Source organism: Anomaloglossus baeobatrachus, chromosome 1 (assembly GCF_048569485.1).
Source record: "Anomaloglossus baeobatrachus isolate aAnoBae1 chromosome 1, aAnoBae1.hap1, whole genome shotgun sequence".
Lineage (NCBI taxonomy): Eukaryota > Metazoa > Chordata > Amphibia > Anura > Aromobatidae > Anomaloglossus > Anomaloglossus baeobatrachus.
This window is the reverse complement of record NC_134353.1, coordinates 671,610,733-671,632,929: the sequence shown is the minus strand read 5'-3', so window position 1 is coordinate 671,632,929 and position 22,197 is coordinate 671,610,733. Positions and strand designations below refer to the sequence as shown.

At 44.8% G+C, this 22,197-nt stretch overlaps 1 protein-coding gene across 6 annotated transcripts in view; it reads left to right on the top strand.

The window, feature by feature from the left end:
- The window catches only part of GIT2 (GIT ArfGAP 2), a 153,263-nt gene that overhangs the window by 31,045 nt on the left and 100,021 nt on the right, over positions 1 to 22,197 (top strand). For all 6 annotated transcript variants that reach the window (XM_075320048.1, XM_075320050.1, XM_075320049.1 and 3 more), the window contains exons 5-6: positions 5,987 to 6,073; positions 18,997 to 19,127. In XM_075320048.1, coding sequence (XP_075176163.1) covers positions 5,987 to 6,073; positions 18,997 to 19,127 — 218 coding nt within the window. The remainder of the gene's footprint in view (positions 1 to 5,986; positions 6,074 to 18,996; positions 19,128 to 22,197) is intronic.

The window sequence follows — 22,197 nt, the reverse complement described above, 5'->3', positions numbered from 1 at the left end:
ATGAGGATAAGTCGCCAACCACTTTAACATAACCTGTCGGGGGAATTAGAAGGTGCCCCCCATACATGTAAACGTTAGATGGTTGTCCAGTCCTGGACATATCAGTGGGTTCCTTTGACTTTACACTAATGTGTATTGAGGTATGTTACTGCTACATGAATGATTACGCTTCTGAGGAATAATGTAGAAGGAATGGCAGTAAACTAAGAACAGGTTGGGTTAGGGAATGTGACCGGCCTAAGGCAATAGCAGAAGAGGTGTTGTTTTGTTTGTTTTTTTTAGTTTATTCTACTAGGTGTGTCTGTCTGTGTCATATATGTGTGTGTCTGTGTGTGTGTGTGTGTGTGTAATATATATATATATATATATATATATATATATATATATATATATATATATATATATATATACAGTTAGGTCCAGAAATATTTGGACAGTGACACAATTTTCGCGAGTTGGGCTCTGCATGCCACCCCATTGGATTTGAAATGAAACCTCTACAACAGAATTCAAGTGCAGATTGTAACGTTTAATTTGAAGGTTTGAACAAAAATATCTGATAGAAATTGTAGGAATTGTACACATTTCTTTACAAACACTCCACATTTTAGGAGGTCAAAAGTAATTGGACAAATAAACCAAACCCAAACAAAATATTTTTATTTTCAATATTTTGTTGCGAATCCTTTGGAGGCAATCACTGCCTTAAGTCTGGAACCCATGGACATCACCAAACGCTGGGTTTCCTCCTTCTTAATGCTTTGCCAGGCCTTTACAGCCGCAGCCTTCAGGTCTTGCTTGTTTGTGGGTCTTTCCGTCTTAAGTCTGGATTTGAGCAAGTGAAATGCATGCTCAATTGGGTTAATATCTGGTGATTGACTTGGCCATTGCAGAATGTTCCACTTTTTTGCACTCATGAACTCCTGGGTAGCTTTGGCTGTATGCTTGCGGTCATTGTCCATCTGTACTATGAAGCGCCGTCCGATCAACTTTGCGGCATTTGGCTGAATCTGGGCTGAAAGTATATCCCGGTACACTTCAGAATTCATCCAGCTACTCTTGTCTGCTGTTATGTCATTAATAAACACAAGTGACCCAGTGCCATTGAAAGCCATGCATGCGCATGCCATCACGTTGCCTCCACCATGTTTTACAGAGGATGTGGTGTGCCTTGGATCATGTGCCGTTCCCTTTCTTCTCCAAACTTTTTTCTTCCCATCATTCTGGTACAGGTTGATCTTGGTCTCATCTGTCCATAGAATATTTTTCCAGAACTGAGCTGGCTTCATGAGGTGTTTTTCAGCAAATGTAACTCTGGCCTATCTATTTTTGGAATTGATGAATGGTTTGCATCTAGATGTGAACCCTTTGTATTTACTTTCATGGAGTCTTCTCTTTACTGTTGACTTAGAGACAGATACACCTACTTCACTGAGAGTGTTCTGGACTTCAGTTGATGTTGTGAACGGGTTCTTCTTCACCAAAGAAAGTATGCGGCGATCATCCACCACTGTTGTCATCCGTGGACGCCCAGGCCTTTTTGAGTTCCCTAGCTCACCAGTCAATTCCTTTTTTCTCAGAATGTACCCGACTGTTGATTTTGCTACTCCAAGCATGTCTGCTATCTCTCTGATGGATTTTTTCTTTTTTTTCAGCCTCAGGATGTTCTGCTTCACCTCAATTGAGAGTTCCTCAGACCGCATGTTGTCTGGTCACAGCAACAGCTTCCAAATGCAAAACCACACACCTGTAATCAACCCCAGACCTTTTAACTCCTTCATTGATTACAGGTTAACGAGGGAGACGCCTTCAGAGTTAATTGCAGCCCTTAGAGTCCCTTGTCCAATTACTTTTGGTCCCTTGAAAAAGAGGAGGCTATGCATTACAGAGATATGATTCCTAAACCCTTTCTCCGATTTGGATGTGAAAACTCTCATATTGCAGCTGGGAGTGTGCACTTTCAGCCCATATTATATATATAATTGTATTTCTGAACATGTTTTTGTAAACAGCTAAAATAACAAAACTTGTGTCACTGTCCAAATATTTCTGGACCTAACTGTATGTATGTATATATATATATATATATATATATATATATATATATATATATATATATATATATATATATATACACATATATGTGTATATATATGTATCTATGCATGTATGTGTGTGTATGTATATATGTATGTATAATATATATTGATATCTTTGTGTATGTATATGTAAAAAAATTAAATATATATATATATATATATATATATATATATATATATATATATATATAAATATATATATATAAATATATATATATATATTTATATTTAATTTTTTTTGTTTACATCTAGTTCCCAAAGCATTGTGAGTTTCAGATTAGATCTAAAACAGGGCTGAGGACCACACTTCCACACATCTTTAAGTGAACCTGTCAGGTGCAATATGCACCCAGAGCCACAAGCAGTTCTGGGTGCATATTGCTAATTTCTGCCTAAGGCTATGTGCCTACGGGACTCTGTAACCGCGAATTTGCCGCGGAAAACCTGCGGATTTATCTGGATTTTCTAGATAAATCCGCAGGTTTTAGCAAGTACAGGCACTCCCCATGTTATCGTATGGGACATGAGGAGTATCTGTGTCCATGCTGCGGAACGTGCTGCGGATATCTCACAGCCGCACATAACTGCATGTCAGTTATTCCTGCGGAATTACCTGCGGGAATCCCGGCCCTCCACTATGGAGATAGAGGCCAGGACTTCTGCAGGTAAGTCGCATGAATGTCCGCAGGTTTACCGCAGATATTTCGCTGGAATCCCGCAGGGATGAACTGCGGGAAACCTGCGGCTGTACCTGCGTATATATCCGCGGGTACATAGGGCCATGGGCACATAGCTTTACAGTCCCTGTATCTAGTAGCATACAGAAATAGATCTTTAGAAAAAGTATTTCTAAAGATCTTTTTTCATATACTAATGAGGCCAGCGACTAGTCGCAAGGTCGTTACTTACCCGAGGGGCGTGCGAACATGCTGCTCAATGCAGCATCACCAGCGGTGAAGCGCGTACCTGCGTCCGCTGTCTCTGATGTTCAGAAGTACCCAGCACTTCCGGTCATGCGCACTAGACCTCGCTGAAGCTAGGGGCTACAGAACAGGAGAAGGACTTGGGTATTCTCATTACAAATAAGCTGAGCAGCAGCACTCAATGTCAGGCAGCAGCTGCTAAAGCAAACAAGATTTTAGGGTGTATAAAAAGAGAGATTAGATCCCGGGATCCCAACGTATTGTTACCCCTCTATAAATCACTTGTAAGGCCACATCTGGAATATGGGATCCAGTTTTGGGCTCCACATTTTAAGAAGGACATACAGAAGTTAGTCAGTTCAAAGGCAGCTAACTAGACTATTACAAGGAATGGAAGGCCTCCCATATGATGACAGGTTGAAAAAGTTAGATATGTTTAGTTTAGAAAAAAGACGTCTCAGAGGAGATCTCATTTATATGTATAAATACATGTGTGGTCAATATAAAGGACTGGCACAAGACTTATTTCTTCCAAAGACAGTACTAAGGACCAGGGGCATACACTGTGAGTGGAAGAAAAGCGATTCCGACAGCTAAATAGGAAAGGGTTCTTTACAGTTAGAGCAGTCAGACTGTGGCATGCCCTACCACAAGAGGTAGTAATGGCAGATACTATAACAGCTTTTATCAGGGCTGGATGATTTCCTCAGTACACAACATTGTTGGTTATAAGTGACTTAAGGACAAAATGTAGAACTGGTGGAGGAAGGTTGAACTAGATGGACCTAGGTCTTTTTTCAACCTATGTACCTATGTAACTATGAAGCTGGGACGCGTACACCCGGCTACATACTGCGCATGACCGGAAGCGGCAGGACGTCTGATCAGCAGTCACAGTGAACACATGTACGCGTGTCATCGCTGGTGATGCTGCATTGAGTAGCATGTCGGCACGCCCCTGTGAGTGTGCTACCTGCTAAGAGGGCGGACTAGTCGGGGGAACTAAAGCCCTTCCAAATAGTCCCCACGCTCATTAGCATAAGATAAAAGATCTTTAGAAATACTTCTTCTGAAGATCTCTTTATCTATGCCACTAGATGTTAAGACAGACAGGGATTAGCAATATACACCCAGAACTGCTTGTGGTTCTGGGTGCACATTGCACCTGACAGGTTCACGTTAACTTTTCACTGTCCAAGTATGACCCGCAATGTCCAGACTGCCGCTGGATCTCCTGAACTGAACTCGTATATGTCTGGACATTGGGGACCATTTTCGGACTGTGACTACTAGCAGTGGAAGTGGAAAACCAGCCTTATCAAATGAAATCTACAGTATCCATATACATGTTGTAGTTCTTAGAATATCTTTTTACATTACACATCGTATGTATCATTTTGTCTGGATCAGTTCTGTGTCTGGAGTCTCGATGTGACACCCTCATGTCCTGTATTCATTCATTCATCCAAAAAAAATTGTTTAAAAGAACTGAGAGTCCTCAGTGGTTGATACCTTTTAATGGCTAACTGAAAAGATGGTAATAATTGCAAGCTTTCGAGACTACTCAGGTCTCTTCATCAGGCATGCCTGATGAAGAGACCTGAGTAGTCTCGAAAGCTTGCAATTATTACCATCTTTTCAGTTAGCCATTAAAAGGTATCAACCACTGAGGACTCTCAGTTCTTTTAAACAATTTTTTTTATCTCTACTGGCTAACACGGTACAAAGATATATTTTACTTCATTCATCCATTCATTCATCCATTCATTCAGCGCAGAGAACATACTCTTATTTTCTGGTTTGCTATTACTTATTGCCTTAAAGTAGCACATCTTTTGACCTGATGATACCATAATGTATTGTAAGTAATTGATTTCAGAAGCCTCGTCCCAGATATAAAATATGTCTGGGATGTAGCTCTTAAAGGGAACCTGTCATCAGAAATTTTGCTTTAAACCTAAATGTTTCCCCCTCTGCAGCTCCTGGGCTACATTCTAGCAAGGTTCCTGTTGTTTTTTTGCTCCCTTTTAGACCAAATATAATACTTTATAAAGTTGTACCTTTTGGGATGCAAATCTTCTAAATCGTCCATGGGGGCGGGCTGTCTGGTGTCCGTATTACTGTCCATCCTGCCGATTTACGCCGTCCCCCAACGAGATTATGGGCGGCGCTGATTGTCATCGCAAGAGCCCGCCCATAATCTAGTGCCCGGGCTTTCCCCTCTGCCTCCAGCGTTCTGCGCAAGCGCTGGTCGTAACCAGTGGTGTCCTGCTCCGCTCCTCCCATCTATTTCCTGCTCCAGGGAAAGATGGGAAAGAGGGGACGTGTGGTCATCTGGCCAGTGCTTGCGCAGAACGCTGGAGGCAGAGGGGAAAGCACGGGCACTAGATTATGGGCGGGCACTTGCCATGACAATCAGCGCCGCCCATAATCTCTTGCCTGCGCAAACGTCACCAGCGGTCACACTGTGCACGCAGTGCACAGTCCTGCTACAGTGGCACTGCACATGCGCCGGATCTCGGGCGCACTGGGCGGCGTCCTGAAGTATGAAATGGAGCGTTGGGGGACGGCGTAAAATCGGCAGGAGGGACAGTAACGGACACGAGACGGCCCGCCCCCGTGGTTAATTTAGAAGATTTGCATCCCAAAAGGTACAACTTTATAAAACAACAGGAACCTTGCTAGAATGCAGCCCAGGAGCTGCAGAAGGGGAAACATTTAGGTTTAAAGCAAAATTTCTGATGACAGGTTCCCTTTAATACAGCGTTAGTCTGCGATCTGTCTGTGGAATCTGTGCTCAGTCTTAGGACTGATCGGCCTTTAGATTGAGATGGACAGTTAGGATACTGTATTGCAGTGTGGCACTTTTGTGCACAAATGTCTCATATTTTACAGTTGACAGTGTATACAGCACTTTGTATAACTTAATTTCTTTTCATTTTTTTGTTTTCTCAATGCATCCAGCAACTTCATTCAAGTGTTAGGACTGGTAATTTGGAGACCTGTCTGCGGCTTTTATCCCTTGGGGCACAAGCACATTTTTTTAACCCGGTAAGTTGCAGATTGTATTTTACGTTTTGCTTGAATCTGCTCCACGTACATTTGATTTTAAGGAGTGGCACTTATTACTTTAATATTTTAAAGCAGAATTATTTTTTTTTCAATTTTACAAAATATTTAGAATGGAGTTAATGAAAAAATAATGATCACACCGCATATACACCCACTTTATGCCTTTCTTGCTAGTTCCCCAATGTTCTTCTCTGTACTTCCTTTTATTTTACATCATATATGGTCAGACTTCCTTAAAGGGAACTTGTTAGGTCCAATATGCACACAAAACCACGAGCAGTTAGGGATGCATACTGCTAATCCCTTCAGAGAAAGTATTTCTAAAGATCTTTTATTGTATGCTAATGAGCACGGGGACTAGTCCTCTGGGCGTTAGTTCCCCTGGCTAATTGGCTTCATTAGCATGTTAGCAGGTCCCTGTGGGCATACTAACATGCTAATGGATGTGCAGTGTCAGAGCATGATCTCACTCACCTCTCCGCTGCCATCACCGCCCGACGCTGGATTTTGGCTCAGTGCACATGACCCCGGGGGTTCTGTCATGCGCACTACTTCAGTTTGAAGCCAGGATGCGTACACCTGGCTTCATAGTACGCATGACCGGAACTCCGGGGTCATGCGCACTGAGCCAAAATCCAGTTCATTAGCATGTTGCACACCCACAGGGGCGTACTAACATGTTAATGAAACCGACTAGCAAGGGGAACGAACGCCTTTGCGACTAGACCCCTTGCTCATTAGCATATGATAAAAGATCTTTAGAAATACTTTTCTAAAGATCTCTTTATCTATGCTACCAGATACAAGGACAGTTAGGCTGGGATTAGCAATATCCACCCAGAACTGCTCGTGGTTCTGGGTGCATATTGGACCTGACAGGTTCCTTTTTAAATGTCTTGTACACTACTAGACAACCCATTATCAAAGGGTTATTACCATCTTCAAGATCGTATCCCAATATGTAGTTGGTGTAATAATATTAGCAAATATAGTTCTACTGATATAGTCTTGTCTCTTACCTCATGTGCAGGGCATTGCAGCTTTGGTATCCATGGTTATGGCCAAAAGCAACTAACTGTCACTATATCAGTGGACGTAACCATGGATACCTAAGCTGTAATGCCCTGCGCATGAGGTAATGGACATGGCTATATCAGGAGAACTATACTGCATTTCTTCAGCGCTCTATTGGGAGACCCAGACGATTGGGGTATAGCTACTGCCCTCCGGAGGCCACACAAAGCACTACACTAAAAAGTGCAAGGCCCCTCCCCTTCTGGCTATACCCCCCCCCCGTGGTATCACGGGTTCTCCAGTTTTCAAGCTTTGTGCGAAGGAGGTCAGACATCCACGCATAGCTCCACTGTTTGTAGTCAGCAGTAGCTGCTGACTATTTCGGATGGAAGAAAAGAGGGCCCATATAGGGCCCCCAGCATGCTCCCTTCTCACCCGTGGATGGTGTTGTAAGGTTGAGGTACCTATTGCTGGTACAGGGGCTGGAGCCCCACATGCTGTTTTCCTTCCACATCCCCTTGTAGGGCTCTGTGGAAGTGGGATCCTGCCGGCCTCTAAGCTCTGACGCCGGGCTCCATCCACAGACCCATAGCACCTGATGGATACGGAGCAGGAGTACAATCAGGGACAAGGCCCTGCATCATACAGGTACTCTGTGTCCCCGGCAGGCACAGACACACTCCGGGCTGGCTGGGTGTTGTAGTGCGCCGGGGACCGTAACGATTGAGTTGGTGTTCCTGCAGTTTACTGGGGGACTTTTGTGTTGTGGGAACGCAGCGCCGACCCCCACTGGACCGGCGGCGCTGCTGTGACTTGTAGTGCGCCGGGGACACGCCGACCGCGCTTTTACGGCGGCGGCGTTTATAAATCCAGTCCCCGGCTTTTGCGGCCTAGCTCCGCTTCGTTCCCGCCCCCACCCTGTCAATCAGGGTAGGGGAGAGACGCTGTTTCGCAGCAGCGACGAGGGCTGGAGCCTGATTTACATGCTCCAGCCCTCTCACTAGGCACAGAGGGAAGCAGGCTTCCCGCTCTTAGCCAGGAACGCCCAGGGCCCGCCCCCCCTCCTCTCCCAGGACGCCGGCAGCCATTACACGCAGTCTGGCTGGAGGAAGGACGCAAGGCTCTGGGAGACCTGGACTAGGGGGCTTTTGGCGACCACACACCCGCTCTTAAGCGGGCGGCAAGCGGCATTTCAGCTGGCCCCTCTAGTGCCTCAGTGTGTATTGGTGTACTGTGTCACCAGATATATATATATATTTATTTATTTCTTGCACTGTGAGGTCGCTTCCTGGCTGGATACCCCAGATCGCTCTGAGGAGGCAGCAACATGTCATCCACAAAACGCAAGGCTGCCAAGGCTAGGGCTGTGTACACTGCGTGTGCTGCATGTGGGGCTGCTCTACCAGCAGGTTCCAAAGACCCCCATTGTGTGCAATGCTCAGATCCGGTGCTGCTTCGCCAGCCGGAGTCCGGAGGGGTAGTGACCCAGGCTGAGACGCTTGTAAGTCCTGCCCCGGTGTCAGGGACAGACTTTGCAGTTTTTGCTGATGGAATGTCTGTGACTATGGCAAAAATCCTTGAAACTTTGCAATCCATGACTGGGGCTCAGTCTATGGACACGGCGAGGTCTCTGTCCTCTAATCCCCCTCAGTTGGAATTAATCCAGACTGCAAGGGGGTCCCCGGCTTCCCAGGCTGAGTATTATGACTCAGATGATAGCCCCAGCCACCCTAAGCGAGCTCGCTGGGAAAGACCCTCAACGTCATCACAATGCTCAGGGTCTCAGCGCAATCAGTCGCCCTGTGATGCGTCTGAAGAGAGTGATCAGGAGTCTTATCCTGGAACCCCTCTCAATCTGGATACCCCGGATGGGGACGCCATGGTAAACGAGCTTATCTCAGCCATCAATAGACTGTTGGATATTTCTCCCCCAGCTCCTTCTGCAGAGGAGGCAGCTGCAGAGCAGGAGAAGTTTCGTTTCCTCTATCCCAAGCGTAAATTGAGTGCTTTCTTGGATCACTCTGACTTCAGAGAGTCAATCCAGAAACACGACGCTCATCCAGAAAGGCGTTTCTCTAAACGTTCTAAGGATACACGTTTTCCTTTCCCCCCTGATGTGGTCAAGCGCTGGACCCAGTGTCCAAAAGTAGACCCCCCGATTTCCAAACTTGCAGCTAGATCCATAGTTGCAGTGGAGGATGGCGCTTCACTTAAGGATGCCAATGACAGACAGATGGACCTTTGGTTAAAATCTGTCTATGAAGCTATCGGCGCGTCGTTTGCTCCAGCATTCGCAGCCGTATGGGCACTCCAAGCTATTTCAGCTGGTTTAGCAAAAGTGGATGCTATCATACATCCAGCGGTGCCGCAAGTGGCGTCCCTTACCTCGCAGATGTCTGCGTTTGCGTCTTACGCTATCAATGCGGTCCTAGAATCTACCAGCCGCACCTCAATGGCGTCCGCCAATTCGGTAGTTTTGCGCAGAGCCTTGTGGTTAAAGGACTGGAAAGCAGATGCTGGTTCCAAAAAATGTTTAACCAGCTTGCCTTTATCTAGAGATAGACTGTTTGGCGAGCCATTGGCTGACATCATTAAACAGTCCAAGGGTAAAGACTCTTCCTTACCCCAGCCCAGATCAAGCAAACCTCAGCAGAAAAAATGGCAGCAGAGGTTTCAGTCCTTTCGAGGTTCGGGCAAGACACAATTCTCCTCGTCCAAAGGGACTCAGAGGACGCAAAGAGTCTCAGATTCCTGGCGGGCTCACGCACGCCCCAAGAAAGCAAATGGAGGAACCGCTTCCAAAGCGGCTACCTCATGACTTCCAGCCCCCCCCCTCCGCATCTCCGGTCGGGGGCAGGCTCTCCCGCTTTTCCGACATTTGGATGTCACAGGTCAAAGACCGGTGGGTGACAAACATTTTGTCTCGCGGGTACAGAATCGAGTTCAGTTCTCGTCCTCCAGCTCGGTTCTTCAGAACCTCCCCACATCCAGACCGAGCAGATGCCCTGCTGCAGGCGGTGGACTCCCTAAGAGCGGAAGGAGTAGTGGTTCCTGTACCGCCTCAGGAACAAGGGCGAGGGTTTTACTCCAATCTCTTTGTGGTTCCAAAAAAGGACGGCTCGTTCCGTCCTGTTCTGGATCTAAAGCTGCTCAACAAACATGTGCACGCCAGACGGTTCCGGATGGAAACCCTCCGCTCTGTCGTTGCCTCAATGTCTCAAGGAGACTTCCTTGCCTCAATAGACATCAAAGATGCTTATCTCCACGTGCCAATTGCTACAGAACATCAACGTTTTCTACGTTTTGTGATAGGAAACGACCATCTTCAGTTCGTAGCTCTGCCATTCGGTCTGGCGACAGCCCCCCGGGTCTTCACCAAGGTCATGGCGGCGGTGGTAGCAGTCTTGCACTCTCAGGGACACTCGGTGATCCCTTACCTAGACGATCTACTTGTCAAGGCACCCTCTCAAGAGGCATGCCAACTCAGTCTACATGCTACGCTGGAGACTCTACAGACGTTCGGATGGATCATCAACTTTCCAAAGTCGAATCTGTCACCGTCACAGTCGCTAACGTATCTTGGCATGGAGTTTCATACTCGAGCAGCGAGAGTGAAGCTTCCGCTGAACAAGCAGCGGTCCCTACAGACAGGGGTGCAATCCCTCCTTCAAGGCCAGTCGCACCCCTTACGGCGCCTCATGCACTTCCTCGGGAAGATGGTGGCAGCCATGGAAGCAGTTCCCTTTGCGCAGTTTCATCTGCGCCCACTTCAATGGGACATTCTCCGCCAATGGGACGGGAAGTCAACGTCCCTGGACAGGAAAGTCTCTCTTTCCCAGACGGCCAAGGACTCTCTACAATGGTGGCTCCTTCCCACCTCATTGTCTCAGGGAAGATCCTTCCTGCCCCCATCCTGGGCAGTGGTCACGACAGATGCGAGTCTGTCAGGGTGGGGAGCAGTGTTTCTCCACCACAGGGCCCAGGGGACGTGGACTCCGCAGGAGTCCACCCTTCAGATCAATGTTCTGGAAATCAGGGCAGTGTATCTTGCCCTACTGGCCTTCCAACAGTGGCTGGAAGGAAAGCAGATCCGAATCCAGTCGGACAACTCCACAGCGGTGGCATACATCAACCACCAAGGAGGGACGCGCAGTCGGCAAGCATTCCAAGAAGTCCGGCGCATTCTAATGTGGGTGGAGGACACAGCATCCACCATATCCGCGGTTCACATCCCAGGCGTAGAAAATTGGGAAGCAGACTTCCTCAGTCGCCAGGGCATGGACGCAGGGGAGTGGTCCCTTCACCCGGACGTGTTTCAGGAAATCTGTCGCCGATGGGGAGTGCCGGACGTCGACCTAATGGCGTCCCGGCACAACAACAAGGTCCCGGCATTCATGGCGAGGTCGCGCGATCAAAGAGCTCTGGCGGCAGACGCATTAGTTCAAGATTGGTCGCAGTTCCGGCTCCCATACGTCTTCCCACCTCTGGCACTCTTGCCCAGAGTGTTACGCAAGATCAGATCCGATTGCAGCCGCGTCATACTCGTCGCCCCAGACTGGCCGAGGAGATCGTGGTATCCGGATCTGTGGCATCTCACGGTCGGTCGACCGTGGTCACTGCCAGACCGACCAGACTTACTGTCCCAAGGGCCGTTTTTCCATCAGAATTCTGCGGCCCTGAACCTGACTGTGTGGCCATTGAGTCCTGGATCCTAGCGTCTGCAGGATTATCCCAAGGAGTTGTAGCCACAATGAGACAGGCTAGAAAGTCGACTTCTGCTAAGATCTACCACAGAACGTGGAAGATTTTCTTATCCTGGTGTTCCGCTCAGGGAGTGTCTCCCTGGCCATTTGCATTGCCCACTTTTCTTTCTTTCCTGCAATCGGGGTTAGAAAAGGGCTTGTCGCTCAGCTCCCTTAAAGGGCAAGTATCGGCACTATCCGTGTTTTTTCAGAAGCGTCTAGCACGTCTTCCTAAGGTGCGCACGTTCCTGCAGGGGGTCTGTCATATTGTGCCCCCGTACAAGCGGCCGTTAGATCCATGGGATCTGAACAGGGTTCTAGTTGCTCTCCAGAAGCCGCCTTTCGAGCCTCTGAAGGAAGTTTCCTTTTCTCGCCTGTCACAGAAAGTGGCGTTTCTTGTTGCGATCACATCGCTTCGGCGAGTGTCGGAGCTGGCAGCTCTGTCATCCAAGGCTCCCTTCCTGGTGTTCCACCAGGACAAGGTAGTGCTGCGCCCCATTCCGGAGTTTCTCCCTAAGGTCGTCTCCTCGTTTCATCTTAATCAGGATATATCCTTGCCTTCCTTTTGTCCTCATCCGGTTCACCGGTATGAAAAGGACTTACGTTTGCTGGATCTGGTGAGAGCACTCAGAATCTACATTTCCCGCACGGCGCCCATGCGCCGTTCCGATGCACTTTTTGTCCTTGTCGCTGGTCCGCGCAAGGGGTTGCAGGCTTCTAAAGCCACCCTGGCTCGATGGATCAAAGAACCAATTCTAGAGGCCTACCGTTCTGCGGGGCTTCCGGTTCCTTCAGGGCTAAAAGCCCACTCAACCAGAGCCGTGGGTGCGTCCTGGGCATTACGACACCAGGCTTCGGCTCAACAGGTGTGCCAGGCAGCTACCTGGTCGAGTCTGCACACTTTCACCAAACATTATCAGGTGCATACCTATGCTTCGGCGGATGCCAGCTTAGGTAGAAGAGTCCTGCAGGCGGCAGTGACATCCCCGTAGGGGAGGGCTGTTTTGCAGCTCTAACATGAGGTATCTCTTTACCCACCCAGGGACAGCTTTTGGACGTCCCAATCGTCTGGGTCTCCCAATAGAGCGCTGAAGAAGAAGGGAATTTTGTTACTTACCGTAAATTCCTTTTCTTCTAGCTCTTATTGGGAGACCCAGCACCCGCCCTGTTGTCCTTCGGGATTTTTTTGTTGTTTGCGGGTACACATGTTGTTCATGTTGAACGGTTTTTCAGTTCTCCGACGTTATTCGGAGTTAATTTGTTTAAACCAGTTATTGGCTTCCTCCTTCTTGCTTTGGCACTAAAACTGGAGAACCCGTGATACCACGGGGGGGTATAGCCAGAAGGGGAGGGGCCTTGCACTTTTTAGTGTAGTGCTTTGTGTGGCCTCCGGAGGGCAGTAGCTATACCCCAATCGTCTGGGTCTCCCAATAAGAGCTAGAAGAAAAGGAATTTACGGTAAGTAACAAAATTCCCTTCTTCTAATTGAAGATATTTTGCTAATATTGTTATTACACCTACTATATATTGGGATAGGAGCTTGGAGATCGGTATAACCCTTTAATGTTCCCATGGTGCTGTATAACTTTAATATCAAATCTACACCTGTCTATTGGATCTGCATAGCTGCTATACTCCTAGCTCTGATTTCACGGCTGGTCTCCTGATATAAACTGTGTCATGACCGATGCAGCCAATCAGCGGCTACTGATCAGCTGCAGCCTTCACAATTCTGTCCGAGAACAAGAAACACCATTCAAGGCAAAATTGATGCGTTTCTTATATGGTATGGTTTTAGAAAAGTTATTATTGTAGATAATGTCAATGATACATCAGCAATGAATTTATTCCCAGTAGTGTGAATCATTTTTTACTTGCCTTTCTACCTCCTGAGTAAATGTATTTCCTTCATCTGATCTGCTTAAGTGAGTTTGTTACCCCCCAAAACTGAAATGGCACTATTTTAGATATTCACATAGTGGACGTAGCCCCTATATTTACTTTACATTTTATGTAAAAACTGTTTTATTACAGAAGTAAATGACGGGATTTTCCTGCACGCTTAGCATGGCAAAGGGCTTATTGCACCATTTTGCCGCTCAATCACCATCCTCTGACCCTCCCTTTATGGTGATTGACAGCAGTTGCTTTAAAGCACCGTTTAATCTAAATCCTCGTCCTGCATATGCTGACATTGTAAGGGTTAAATCACACAATGTCTGTGCACGCCGATACATTCTTGGCCTATGCGGACAGGAGAAATGAGATGAAAATGGGCACATACGGACACTGTGCGTGCATGCACTTGGCCTCTGCATGTGAGTGTGCACAGAGCGTGAGATTTAGATTGACAGCATTTGCTTTGTAATGCTGCCTAATCACCTTAAAGGGACAAGCGGAGGATGGTAATTGAGGGGGCACAATGGTGGAGATGCCGAGGGTGCATTGAAGGTTCTTATTTACATATGCAATAAAAACTGTGTTTATATAAAACAAAATGTGTAAAATCTACAGCACCAGTATGATTTTTATAGGGTCACGGTTCCCTATATAAATGTTTATAAATAGTTCAGTTTGAGTTTTGGGGGTGACTGACTCCCTTTTAAAAGGGTATTCTCAAGTTGTCTCTTGAGCAGCTCACAAATATCTAGTCTCTTACTCACTGGATTATGGCAGGGTGAACACTGTAGCTTGAGTGACAGTTCTGGTGAGCAGCAGAGCTGTAGTATTAGTATACCGTCACACTAAGCGATGCTCCAGCGATCCCACCAGCGATCTGACCTGGCAGGGATCGCTGGAGCGTCGCTACATGGTCGCTGGTGAGCTGTCAAACAGGCAGATCTCCACAGCAATCAGAGATCAGCCACCAGCGACCCGTGTAACGACCCTGTGCTTGGTAACTATAGTACACATCGGGTTACTAAGCAAAGCGCTTTGCTTATGGTTACCCGATGTGTAGCTTGGCTACGTGTGCAGGGAGCCGGCTTCTAGAAGCTGCGGACGCTGGTAACCAAGGTAAATATCGGGTAACCAAGCAAAGCCTTTGCTTGGTGGCTGATCTTTGACCGCTGTGGAGATCTGCCTGTTTGACAGCTCACCAGCGACCATGTAGCGACGCTCCAGCGATCCCTGCCAGGCCAGATCGCTGGCGGGATCGCTGGAGCGTCGCTAAGTGTGACGGTACCTTAACACATGCATCTACAAGTGATTTGTTCTTAGTCTACACTGCTATCACTCTATTTACAAATAGAGCTAAAAGGACATGGTTTAGAACAGTGAAACTTGTGATGCTGGGGGATTGTGATTCTGTAGGATTAATAAGAACAGATCATCAGGAGCTGAAAGGCAGATATAGTGTAATGAGTAACTTAATGATGTATAGAATTCAGTTGGCTGAAGAGAGATGACTGTGATGTTAGTAGCAGGGTGGATTGATTTAAATCACGCCGATTTAAATCATGATTTAAATCAAGAGATTTTTTTCTATTTAAATCGGATCGATTTAAATCATGATTTTAATCATGATTTAAATCACTGATTTAAATCAAAAGGTTTTTTTTAATATAAATCACGATTAAAATGAGAAGTGAGAGCAGTGTGCATGTGCGCCCATAGTTACACGGACGAAACTAGGGGCAACGATCTAACGCCAGGGTGAGGGGGGGACCCCAAAGTAAGTAAAAATCTTTTTTTGTTTTACTATATGGCAATAGGTAGGTGTTTAAAAGCAGCATGTCTTAATTGTATAAACTATTAATAGCCTCCACATTTTGTTCATACTGCCCCTTTAATTCCACACTTCTAGCTTGGTTTCAGTTTTGGTTTAGTTTCTTTTTCCCTGCATTCAGTTGACATGCCCAAACTTGTTGGATAGTCAGCAGTACTTGGCTCAGGCTGTAGTAACATCAGCAGTGCTTGGCTCAGGCTGTAGTAACAATCAAACTTCATAAGTGATCTGTGTGAGCCATGGCAGCAGGTCGTAAGAGAGACCCTATTTGGGTTCATTTTGTTGAGATGCCAGCAGCAGATCTTGGAAAGAAAGGTGCAAGAGCAAAGTGCAAATACTGTCAAAAGGATATCCAAGGACTTGTTTGCCGTTTGAAATCACATTATGAAAACTGCAACCAGAAGGGAAATGAAGATGTTGATAGTGATACAACTAATGTCAATGAACCCCCACAGCTTCTTATGCACCAGGAGCCTAGTACTAGTGGTAAGTCTGGCAATTAATTTACAACCTATTTTTTTAACAGACATTTTACTGGGATGGTTAAAGTCTATGAAAAGAAAAATTTCTAGCACTGGTAGTTCTGGAGTATAGAATTTAAATTTATGTTAAGGCAATATTTCACAGAAAATTAATGCTAAAGGACATGTGCACCTTTATTTTTTTAAGGTGCACATGTCCCCCCCCCGCAGCGCTCTTACCTCCGATCCCCGCAGCGCTGAGATCCGTGGCTTCGTTTTGACCGTCCGCCTCCCGTCCTCCGGTTGCGGCCTACTCGCAGTGATCCAGCGGCGTGACGTCAGTGGGCCGCACGCTCCATTGAAATGAATGGAGGCGCGCTCGCGGACGGGCAGAATGAAGCCACGGATCCCCGCAGCGCTGACATCGGAGGTAAGAGAGCTGCGGGGGGAGGACATGTGCACACTGTGACTGGCTGCACCTTAAAAAATAAAGGTGCACATGTCCTTTAAGTAAAAATAAAGTGTGTATACGCTTATTTTTTTTTTATTGTAGGCTGCAATTCACTTTTGAAGTCTGCCAAATTGACCATTTTAAAAAAAAAAAAACATTTTTAAAACTTTTGTGACATAATTTTTTTCAGTTGTTGAGGCTCTGATATTAGTTACCAGTATTACAGCAACCTCACCGGAAAACTTGAGTAGCATAACTTTTGAGACAGCCCTTATAGGACGAGGACCATTACATTGTTCAAAAAGTTTGTTTCAATATTTTCGTTATATTTCTTCAAATACGCAGTCGATTTATATTTTTAATTTCTGTGCTTTCAGGGTCAAATATGGCTTGTGCTGCACGTGACAATCAATATCTGGGTACAACTTCAACAAAGCAGCCCAAAAAAAAACTTTGCGTGCAACAAAGTGTAGAAAAATTCATCTTAAAGACTACGACGAGCCAGAAAGAACATTTTGATGAATTAATTGCTAAATTCATATTTGCAACCAATTCTTCTTTCCGACTAGTTGAGCACCCATTGTTTGTACAAATGATCGAAGGAATTAGACCAGGCTACAAACCACCAAGTAGATTTGATATCTCAGGAAAACATCTTCAGGCTGTATACGACATAGAAAGAGCGGCTTGTACAAAATATTTGAAAGACAAGGTTGTTAACATGAGCTTGGATGGTTGGAGCAACATCCACAACGACCCCATAATTTGCACTTGTGTCACAACAGAAGATGGTGAAACTTACCTTACAGACACAATCGACACATCTGGAAATTCACATACTGCTGAATATTTACTTGAAATTGCTAAGAACTCAATTCACCAATGCCAAGAACAGTTTGGATGTAAAGTAAGGAGCTTAGTTACTGATAACGCAAGCAATGTGGCAAAAATGCGAGCGGAACTGGCACAGGATGACACAAATGTCATTACATACGGTTGTTCTGCCCATTTGTTGCATCTTTTGGCAAAAGACCTGCATATTTTGGGTGTCAAGGAACATGTTGTAGAAATTGTTAAATATTTCCACAATAATCATTTTGCACATGCAACCTACAAGGAAATGGGAGGACTGAAGTTGGTTCTACCACAAGATGTTAGATGGAATACTTTGGCTGACTGCTTGGAACTGTTTATTAACAACTGGTCAAAATTACTGTCCATTTGCGAAACACATCGGGATAAAATTGATGCTAATATACGAAGCAAAGTATTAAATCTTGGTGTGAAGAGAAATGCCGAGGACCTTTTGGAAAGGTTAAAGCCAATATCGATTGCGTTGGATAAAATGCAGAAAGATACTGCAACCATAGCTGATGCCACAGAAGTTTGGAAAGATTTAGAAGGTTCTCTAGATCTCTTGAACCTCTCAAACAATGTAAAGGTTGCAATACAGCACCGCAAGGACCAAGCATTAAAAGAAGAACACTATTTAGCCAATATCTTGTATCCCATCTACAGAGGGAAAAAATTATCTGAGGCGGAAATCAACTCTGCAATGGAGTGGCTCGCCAATACTAACCATGACATTGTGGCAACTGTGCTGAAATTGAAGTGTGAATCTGCACCATTTCAAAAATACATGTTTGCAGATAACGTCGTTAATGAACTAAAACCACTGGACTGGTGGAAGTCGCAATCACTTGTTCTTCCAGCAAAGATAATAAATCTAGCTACTCAGCTACTGACTGCATCGGCTTCATCCGCAGGAGTAGAGAGATTGTTTTCTTCATTTGGTTTTGTGCACACAACAGTCCGAAACCGCTTAGGAACTGCTAAAGCAGGACAACTGGTTTTCCTATTAAGAGTCCTAAATAAACAGTAGGCTTAAAGGACTGATGTATTCACTGAAGATGTTTGCTTACTTCAAACGTTAGAGATAGGCTATTGTTAAAAAGTACTTACTCTCTGTAGTTCAATTCTGAGTGTTTAATAGTGCAAATAAAAATTATTAGGTTTCATAATCAACTGTTTTAATATTTTTATTTGTGTAAAACAATTAGATTTGCAAAAAGACAAAGTTTTGCTTGTGTACAACTTGATTAAAAAATCTGATTTAAATCAAATGATTTTTTTTTTATTTTTTTAAAAAAATCAAGATTTTTATCCACCCTGGTTAGTAGTGAACTACTGTCATTGAGTGTAACTACTGTGTACATTGGGCCAGGGTTTGGGCAGGCACTGGTGTTTAAGCTTCATGGAAATGAGCTGTACACTATGAAAGATAAAAGCTCTCTTGGCAGGAGAATCTTCATGGAAATGAGCTGTACACTATGAAAGATAAAAGCTCTCTTGGCAGGAGAATCACAGATAACATGAAAAAAAACAATTTTGCAATTAACTTTTGATAAATAATTAAAGCAATTTATAACTTGAGAATGCCCATTTAATACTTTTCAAATACCAATGATAATGGTAGAATTGCTGAGTTTCTCTTTAATGTCTTCCAGGAAAAGGGAAGTACACCGCTTCATGTGGCGGCCAAAGCTGGTCAGATACTACAGGCTGAGCTGCTCACAGTTTACGGTGCGGATCCAGGGACACCTGATTCAGCTGGGAAAACGCCTATTGACTATGCTAGGTCAGGATCACACCCCTGTTTTGTGTCTAAATCTAGCCTTATTTCTATAGCCGTTTTCAGGGGAACCTCTATTCCTTACTGTTACATGCTTCACCTTTCTATCTCCTGGGTACGCTGCCATATCTATTCTAAAGGTAGAAAATATCATTCTTGGCTGAGATACAAATCTTTTGTTTTTCATAAGAGAAAGACAATGGTATACACTGAAGATAGTTTTTTTTTTTTTTGTGGTGAAAATTTGTCGCTGAATGGTATTTAAACAGAGCCCAACAGAGACCGTGAAGATTTTATTTTTTTTTTATTCATAATAGCATCAGGATTTCCACTTGGAAATCCATGGATACCTAAGCTATTGTAATGCCCTGCACATGAGGTGAGGGACATAGCTAATTGGGAGAACTATGCTACATTTCTAATTGGAAGGATGTACTAATATTATAACACCTACTACATATTAGGATTTTGTAAGGAGGCAGTACTTCACGTTACTCACACCTGATTATGTGTGACTTAAAATGATTCATGGAGAATATAAAGAAAATACAATAATAGAGTGATTATGCTAAAAGATCGCTTAATTGGGCACGCATAAGACACATTATAGCCTATAGACCTGTTCAGGTATACAGCACATATCCTATGTATGTATATGGTGTGAACATGGTCATCACAAAGATTGGGATAATATTAGTGTAACTATAAAGGGACTCTATCAGCAGATTTTTTTCTCCCCTATGTGACAGCAGCACAATGTAGGGGCAGAGATCCTGATTCCTGTAATGTTTCACTTATGGAGCTGTTTGCTGTCATTTTGATAAAATCAATGCTTTCACTGCAAACAGATCTAGCAGTTATACAGAGCTCATAAATATGCTGGACTATCTGGCAGAACTCCAAGTAGTCCTGTAATGATAATCTACTGCTGATTAAAGTGATTTTATCAAAACGACACTAAGCAGCCCAGTAAGTGATACACTGCTGGAATCAGGATCTCTGCCCCTACGTTATGCTGCTCTAACATTAGGTGGCAAAAACCTGGTGACAGATTCCATTGCAATACCAACTATATGTTGTTCCCCCTCCATCCCCCCAACTATTAATGTACATGTTAAAGTGACCATATGAGAGCTTATCACTGCACTGGCTCCATCACAGAGAACATCACCTGATTTCCGGAAATTAATGTAGCACACTAAGTATCAGCAGGTCATTTCTTTTACTCTGAAACGGAATGGTATTTTTTTTATTTATATCTATAGCATGTATGTGTTTCTCCATGTCAGACATACCACATTGCACATTCTTCACATACTTGTGTGTCATATTGATGAGACAAGGGATGACTGCTAGAAAAGTGTGCAAGATGGATGGCTAAAGGCTGAAAGCGAAATTCAAATGTAATTCATTTAGTTGTCAGAGGATGTCCAGTAATTCTATATTAGTTGATTAATGGCGATCTGCTATTCATTCTCTTTGGCCTGTTACTGCAGTTTAGCTATCATGAGTAAGGATATATTCACGTGTAGCCCCATGGATATTCCATTTTAGATTTTTGTTTTTTTTTAAATAAGAACCCTAGAATTAGTATTTCTAAAGATCTTCTATCGTTTGCTAATGAGCGAGAGGCCTAGTCCCCTGGGGGTTAGTTCCCCTGGCTAGTCGGCCCCATTAGTATGTTAGTACACCCACAGGGGCGTGTACTATCATGATAATGAATGTGCAGCGTCAGAGGATGATCTCACTCACCTCTCCGCTGCCATCGCTGCCCAACACTGGATTTCTGCTCAGTGCACATGACTCCGAAGGTTCGGTCATGTGCACTATGAAGCCAGGTGTACGCTTCCAAGCTTTAAACTGAAGTAGTGACATGACCAAAATTCCGGGGTTATGCGCACTGAGACGAAATCCAGAGTCGGTTGGCGATGGCAGCAGAGAGGTAAGTGAGATCATCCTCTGATACTGCACATTCATTAGACTGTGTGCAGAATTATTAGGCAAATGAGTATTTTGATCACATGATACTTTTTATACATGTTGTCCTACTCCAAGCTGTATAGGCTTGAGAGCCAACTACCAATTAAATAAATCAGGTGATGTGCATCTCTGTAATGAGGAGGGCTGTGGTGTAATGACATCAACACCCTATATAAGGTGTGCTTAATTATTAGGAAACTTCCTTTCCTTTGGCTAAATGGGGTCAGAAGAGAGATTTGACGGGCTCTGAAAAGTCCAAAATTGGGAGATGTCTTGCAGAGGGATGCAGCAGTCTTGAAATTGCCAAACTTTTAAAGCGTGATCACTGAACAATCAAGCGTTTCATGGCAAATAGCCAACAGGGTTGCAAGAAGCGTGTTGGGCAAAAAAGGCACAAAATAACTGCCCATGAATTGAGGAAAATCAAGCGTGAAGCTGCCATATTTCAGAGCTGCAACGTTACTGGAGTATCAAAAAGCACAAGGTGTGCCATACTCAGGAACATGGCCAACGTAAGGAAGGCTGAAAAACGACCACCTTTGAACAAGAAGCATAAGATAAAACATCAAGACTGGGCCAAGAAATATCTTATGACTGATTTTTCAAAGGTTTTATGTACTGATGAAATGAGAGTGACTCTTGATAGGCCAGAGGCTGGATCAGTAAAGGGCAGAGAGCTCCCCTCCGACTCAGATGCCTGCAAGGTGGAGGTGGGGTACTGCTATGAGCTGGTATCATCAAAGATGGAACTTTTCGGGTTGAGGATGGAGTGAAGCTCAACTCCCAGACCTACTGCCAGTTTTTGGAAGACCACTTCTTCAAGCAGTAGTACAGGAAGAAGTTGGTATCGTTCAAGAAAAACATGATTTTCATGCAGGACAGTTCTCCATCACATGCATCCAACTACTCCACAGCGTAGCTGGCCAGTAAAGTTCTAAAAGATGAAAAAATAATGACATGGCCCCCTTGTTCACCTGATCTGAACCCCATAGAGAACCTGTGGTCCCTCATAAAATGTGAGATTTACAGGGAGGGAAAACAGTTCACCTCTCGGAACAGTGTCTGGGAGGCTGTGGCACCTGCTGCACGCAATGTT